This window comes from Juglans regia, chromosome 10 (assembly GCF_001411555.2).
Source record: "Juglans regia cultivar Chandler chromosome 10, Walnut 2.0, whole genome shotgun sequence".
Classification (NCBI taxonomy): domain Eukaryota; kingdom Viridiplantae; phylum Streptophyta; class Magnoliopsida; order Fagales; family Juglandaceae; genus Juglans; species Juglans regia.
This window is the reverse complement of record NC_049910.1, coordinates 25,687,692-25,694,792: the sequence shown is the minus strand read 5'-3', so window position 1 is coordinate 25,694,792 and position 7,101 is coordinate 25,687,692. Positions and strand designations below refer to the sequence as shown.

Here is a 7,101-nt window from a genome sequence, read left to right as displayed (position 1 = left end):
TCTCATTTATTATTCAAAATTATACTTCTAATTTAAACGGAAAAAGTAAATAGTTTGATGGCAGATTACAGGATTAATTTCGTACTATTGTTTTTTTATCTGATGACATATAAATGATGAAGGATAGTTACACACTTTACATTGACAACTTTCAATGACTATATTATGACAAGCTAACTGCAGTACTCTACCCAAGGAATCGACATGTATGTTATGTTAGAATCATTATGTCTCTTATTTGATTCTTTTCAGTAACTTTCGATTTTATTTTACCTTATATTGTCTTGATAATGTTGAACTTCAAACGTTTTGCTTCATTAACTCTAATTTTGTTATATTTTTTTGTAGATTAATCATACTTTTTCATTATTTGTAAAACCTGTAGCTCTTTAGGATTGTCTAATAATGCAGGTTTTCCATGCTGGTTGATGTACTTTTTAGCATTAGAGCGATGAACTTTGTATAGATTGATGACGGAAGATATACTTCTTGCTTTGTTTATGTATTTCATAGAGCGAGGTAAACATATTCATGTTTTTTATTGATCTATTTTGTGTTATTTGAGGCATTATTTTAGTAATGCATCATATTTTAGTAATGCATCATATTATTTTACAATGTTTTTTAACAGTCAATTACTGCTAAAATAGGAGAAAATTTCCTATATTTTTTTATTACAAGTTTTTTCCCTCCTTCTCTCCTCCACTCTTCCTACTCTCTCTCCTCCTCCACTCTTCCTCATCTTCTCATATCTTCCTCCTCTGCTCCACTCTTCCTCCTCTCTTCCTTTCCACATTTTTTCCTTTCTTCCTCACCTCCTCCACTCTTTGAGGCTCTCGTCCTTTCCTCCTCTCTTCCTTTCCTCTTTTTCTCCCTCTCTTCCATCTCTCTTCCTCCCTCCACTCCTTCTCCCCTCCTCCTCCACTCTTCTTCCTCCTCTCTTCCTTCTCTCCTTCACTCTTTCTCCTCTCTTCCTTTCCTCTTCTTCCTCTCTTTCTCTCCTCCACTATTTCTCTCCTCTCCTCCTCTTCCTCCACCTCACTTCCTCCTCTCTCCTCCACTCTTCCTCGTCTCTCCCTCTCTCCACTCTTCCTCATCTCTCTCTCTCCTCCTCTCTCCTCCTCTTCTCCTCTTTACCACCTCTCTTCCTTCCTCCACTCTTCCTCTCGTCCTCTCCTTCTCATCTCCTCTTCCTATTCTCTCCTCCTCGCTTCCTCTTCCTCCTTCTCCTCTCCTACTCTCTCTACTACACATTTCTTCCTCCTAGCATATACTATTTGTATGTTGTATTTTTAAATATTATATTATTTTTGGATGGATGTCATTCGACTTATAGTATTTCTTTCTCAATCCTTATGGGTTTTAAATTTTAATTTCCAAACATTGAGATTTGTTGAGGCCTTAGGCATGTACAAATTTGATTGGATAGACTTTAGTGACTAGACTTAGTGATTGGTGGATACACTAAGTCTCAACAAATTTGGATGTTGAGACGAGATGAAAATTTTGAGAATTTTCATGAATAGTATAGAGATAGTTTGAGTTAAAACCAGAGGATGTTTTAAGAAATTTTTGTGGGTCCCATAGTGAGATGTGTTTGGAAGTAAAGTTGAGATGAGAATTTTCGGAATTTCTGGAAGAGAATTGAGATAGACAGCGGGGCCCACTGGCTGTTCATTTATTGCTTGTCAGCCGAGACGTTACAAGTCATGCCAGAAGTCCAACATCAGGTAAACATCAATTCTCTTTTCCTTCTTCGTCTCCCTCCAAGCTCGAAGAACTGCAAATAAAACCCTCACTTCAAAGCCAGCCCTTTCGGTCTGAATATTGTCGCTCCTGGTGGCGATAGCTGCGTTTGAAGATCCCATCTCCTCGTTTCAACATTTCCTTTAAGACCTGGACCGAGCCCTTGCGTTTCTTTCCCAACATCGCCTGCGTTTTAACACCCTCCCTCTCCAGCCGCAGCGACGGACTCCTGGCGTCTTCAATTTACAATTTTCCGTCACAAACCAGATCAGGACAACCTGGTAAGTTCCCGTATTTTTATTGTTGAGCTAAACGAAGTCGAATGTTGGAATCGTTAGGGTTTCCCTATTTTTGCGCTGCATCTCCATTTCATTGAGGGTGCAGGGTGTTCTTATAGTGCCTTCGGTCAGGATCGATCGGGGAATGGTTTAAATGATTTTGCTAAATGCCCCTGTTGTACATATGGAAGTGCCTACTGGTTGTTGTGTGTTCGATTTCATTGCTGATCCCGTAATTTTGCTAAATATTTGTGCGTAGTTGTGTGCCAAATCAGTAAGTTGTGTTTGGAGTTATGTATTTTGGGGGTTGATTGGAATCTCGCACGAGGTGGAGACGGGTGTATCTGCTGTTTCTGTCAATACATTCCGCCCAAAATTATCGTGTATCTCCTGTGTTTTGATCTCATCTCTTGTGACTGCTTCCACTCCAATATATGGAGATTAACATGGTTAAAATAATTGTTACTGCATATTGGGCTTCGATCATTCTCCATTCTCAACTGTAGTGCTCTCATACGGACGGGGTGAAAACATTTGTCAACTTGCAACATCCAACGTGATAATTTGAGGGGCAGAGAGGGGTTGTCATAATTAATACAAAAAATATAGTCAGTTATACGTTAACAACTGCAATTAACTTTCCAAAACCTATTTCTATATGGTTGCAATTGTTCAGCTTTTAGTTCCACATTGTCTTTGAATTCCATTAGTCACCATGTGAATCAGCTCTTACGGGAAAATAATATTGTTGAGGTTAATGACCAGTTTGTTTGGTTGGGAAAGGGTTACTAGGAGGTTTATCCTAGTAACTACATTTCAAGTAGCAGTGCATTTCAAAGGCAGTCGTCATTGAAAGTTGAACATGCTTAATAGAGTTTGTCACCCGCAACATATTTTTATAGTTGCGAAGATCCATGTTGCTGTTATAATATTCTGACTGCCATTCACTACCTAATACCAACCTATATTATGCTGTTCTATATTTATAAGTATGCATTTCCCTGTATAAAATCAGCATTATAAATTGTGGTGGGCAGTGTGAAAGGCCAGCTTCTTGTGAGCTGTCTGCCTTTATTCTCCTTCGCAGTGATGTGAGAAACTTGACCCTATCTCTTGCTTTCTTTCTGGTTTATACTTTGTATGCAAGAACCATGTCCTCGAGTACAGGTGTGTCCATAAACTACGCTCATCCTATCAGGCCAGAAGATGAGCTGGTTAACGGACAAAGACCTCTATGCTATTGTGGGATTCCCTCCAAACTGCGGACTTCGGCCAAGAGCAACAGCATTGGGAGGCGGTTTTTTAATTGTCGATATTACAAGGGGGAAAACCAGTGTGGATTCTTCCAATGGGTTGATCTTGCAAGGTCGCTACCAGTTTGTTGTCAGCGCACCTTGGAATTAGCAGATCAAAGGAATGAAAGGATGAAGGCTGAACGTGCAAGAATAGAAGCTGCCAAGTTACAATCAATGAAGAGGAAGTACAACATTGCCTTGATCACATCTTTGGTATTATTGCTTGCATTATTATGTACTGTTAAATTTGAGAAGCTTAATGATAATGTAAATCATTTAATGCTACCTAAATGATTTACATGTCATACATTTTACATAATTACTGGTGTTATGTTTAACAATTCGCCATTATATGTGCACCCTTTTTTGAGAACTGTTGTATTTATTTGTCTATTACAAGGAGGCCATTTCTTGGGGTGTTCTTTCCCGGATGCTTGTAAAAACTCTCACTACAAAACTGCCTTTAATGCAAGCTAGCTTCACTTTAATTATTTTGTATGAAATGATAATTGTTGTAGTTGAATTAAACCTATAGCATTCATGAATTTTTGTTTTACTGCCAGACCCGTGCTTTGGTTTTATTCATATAATGGTTGTTCACCATTATATGAATAAAGACACAACACATTTTGTGTCTTTACTCAAAAGGAAGCCTATGATATTCCATCCCGAGGGGGCTACAGCAGAGAAAAGGGTTAATAATGGCTGGCCCAAGTGTTCGGTACAAGTATTGCATGAATTCGGTCTTTTTAGGTAAAGCAGAGTCCATAGTGAAAGCTGAGCGAATCGTACGTCAAGTTCGCTATATTCCTATTGTGTGATACTCGTATAAATATTTATATATATTATAAAAAAGGAAAAACTACCTGAAGACGTATGGCGCCTAATTCTGCATGAACGTCCTACATATTTATTCCGATGACTTCTACGAACTAATTCCCACAAAATAAGAATAAATTAATCTCTGTTAAAAAAAAAACAGAAGAAGTTAATTAATTCAGATTGAACAGACCGATATCGTATGTTAGTTGTGTGCACCCGAATCGAATATATATTCCATGTGCTTCATGTAACTTAACGCATTATCAGCTTGCATATTCTATTAGATTATTTCTCAACCTACCGAGTACTAAAATTTAATACCCTGCTACTTCATCTATGTAGCTGGGGTAAAGCTTCGCTTATAATCCGTTTTATTATCAAATTAGATTAGAACAAAAATGAATCCACCATAAAAAATTAAACAACATCTTGCATATTCGATTTATCTTGAAAACAACTGATACTTCACCATAAAAAAAATAAAACACACGAAAAAAAAATATGATTGAACATCTTGCATATGCGTGACTTGCTGGGACACGCATAACTTCATTAAAGACAAAATATGCAAAACATACATCATAGATGAACGTTCACAAACAACTAGAGTACATACCACACTTGGCAAATACACTTATACCAAATAGTTTTAATTTAAATACTACTTCACCATCCTATCTCTTTCAAAGGCAATAGCAATCATTCCCCAAACCTATCTTGCCACATAGGGATTGCAATCCCATCTCTCTGTGCTGCCATAACTCCAGCTGACTCATGGGACATGTCAACCACCTCAGAGGTTTCGCCCAACTCGTCATCCGCATCCCTATTTTCTTCACTCAACTGAAGCGCCAATGCAGCCTGAATAAAGTCATCATTTGGCGTTATCGTTTTAATAAGGTTGTGCAGTGTACAACATGCGGTAACAAGCATCCCTTGCCTTGTAGGCCGATATCGAGGCATCGCATTCAATATTTGAAACCGATTTTTCAGTAGCGCAAATGTACGCTCAATAATATTGCGTAGGGATGAATGACGGTAGTTAAAATAATCTTTATATCCTCGGAATTGACGACCACTATAATGATCAGATCTATGATACCGTTCTCGTGGATACGGAGGCATAAACTTCTCAATGCAGGGAAATGCAGAATCAACAAGGTAATAATGGCCTACAAAATTAGAAAAATTACCAACACAATTGGAAGTAATGCCACTCAAAATAGTTTCTAATTACCAACTTGATCGACGGCATGTGAACTGAACTGTTTAAAAAAGAAATTTCTCAATTATTTACCTTGTGGTGGCCAAGGGAATTTATTCGAAGATCGACTCAAAGCATCCAAGAATACTCGAGCATCATGTGCTGTTCCCTCCCAGCCAGTATATACATACGTGAACTTCATATCGAAGTCATATAAGCACGACACATTTTGTGCGATTCGACCACGATGATTTCTATATGCGTTACTTAGTCTGGCTGGTGCAGCAGCGTCAATCATGGTTCCGTCCATCGCACCAAGACATTTCTGCAAAACCATTAGTATTTATAAATCAGTACATTAGTTAGTAAATATTTTTATATCATGAAATCCATTTTAATATAATGCAATTAATAATAAAACAAATAAAAAAATTATAAAATACCTCAAACCATGGATAATTGTGTGGGTTCCCTGTAATGTAAGGATGGACCCCATCTATGTTTGTAGGCCTAATGACAGTTCTCCCTAGCTGATGTAGCGCCCGCATGACTGTCTTCACATGCCGGTTAATTGTCTCGCTCGAATGTTGGAATCGGTCTCCAATGATGCGCTGACCTTGTGCATGGCCAACAAGAAAGCAAAACATCCCTAATGATTCCTCCACAGTCACCCTCTCTGTAGGGTCCATTATCAAGGACTGTCGTAAAAGATCACAGACATATCGGAAGGCCGGTACTTCCATTCGAAACATTGTTCTACAAGTCCTTGGGTTCCCATTCAAGACGGCTTCAATATATTGATTCCCCCGTAGGCCAATATTGTGTTCCGGGATGAGAACTCGAGGCGAGCTCAATTGTGATGCCATCCACATCATGTAGACGATGTGGACCTCCTGCGTTGCGACTTCATCCCCACTCGATTGATATGTGGCCATAGGGTCATCCGACTCACTGGTACGAGTCCTACTTGAGCTAGAATCCTCAATCTCGCTGTTTGTCTCCATCGATCGGGGTTCTTCAGAACTACTATGGGTATCCATTATGAATACTGGAATGGTTGGACATGAAGAAACAAAACAATATTACAGGTTCATACTTTAAATTGAAGTGGATAGCGTTGCGGTTTTGGAATAAATCAACAGAGTAATCGAAATTTTTTTTAGCCTACGCGGCATTGTCATAACATTTAGGTCTTGACACTCGCATTAAATAGGTTAATAATGGCATGTCAAATTCATGAAGCACAACGTAGCGGTGTGAAAATATTAACAGGCATCACAAACTCAAGTGAAATATTTTAAAGAAAAAATAAACATCCTGCAAATAAGTGGCTATTCAACGTCGGAAATACATGAAACATGCTGGAAATAAATAGCTGTCTTGAAATGAAAAAACAACAGACAATAAGTAGAAAGACATGCATAAAAGCCACGAAAATAAAGAGTAGCCTACAACACTTTCACCGATCACTGCAAACTCCAAGCCCACTGGCTTCTGCGGGCATCTGAGATAGAGACAAATGCCCTCTGCACTTTTGTGCTCAATAAGCGGTCGAACGCCTTGTTAAAGAGGTCGGTCGGTAGGGGAGGTTGTACTTCTTCAAGCAGCTTCATACAATGCATCTGCAAATCAAACGCACCAGATGACTCCATGCTAGTGTTCCCTTTACTGCGCTTCCTCGACCTGCTGTACTCCATCGATTCCATCGCTGCCTGTTCTCTGGCCTCGGCTGAACGTTTAATAGCATCAAGGGTCT

The 7,101-nt window shown here is 38.9% G+C and overlaps 2 protein-coding genes across 2 annotated transcripts; one reads left to right on the top strand and one right to left on the bottom strand.

Moving 5' to 3' along the window:
* The first annotated feature begins 3,175 nt into the window (after positions 1-3,175).
* Positions 3,176-3,613, top strand: LOC108990073. Its single transcript, XM_018963918.1, has one exon. The coding sequence runs from the start codon at positions 3,176-3,178 to the stop codon at positions 3,611-3,613; it is 438 nt and encodes a 145-aa protein (XP_018819463.1).
* Positions 3,614-4,840: 1,227 nt separating this feature from the next.
* Positions 4,841-6,385, bottom strand: LOC108990070 (protein ALP1-like). The gene is made up of 3 exons (XM_018963917.1): positions 5,789-6,385; positions 5,439-5,670; positions 4,841-5,313 (listed from the first exon to the last, which is right to left on the bottom strand). The coding sequence occupies exons 1-3, from the start codon at positions 6,383-6,385 to the stop codon at positions 4,841-4,843; spliced, it is 1,302 nt and encodes a 433-aa protein (XP_018819462.1).
* Between the last annotated feature and the right edge of the window lie 716 nt (positions 6,386-7,101).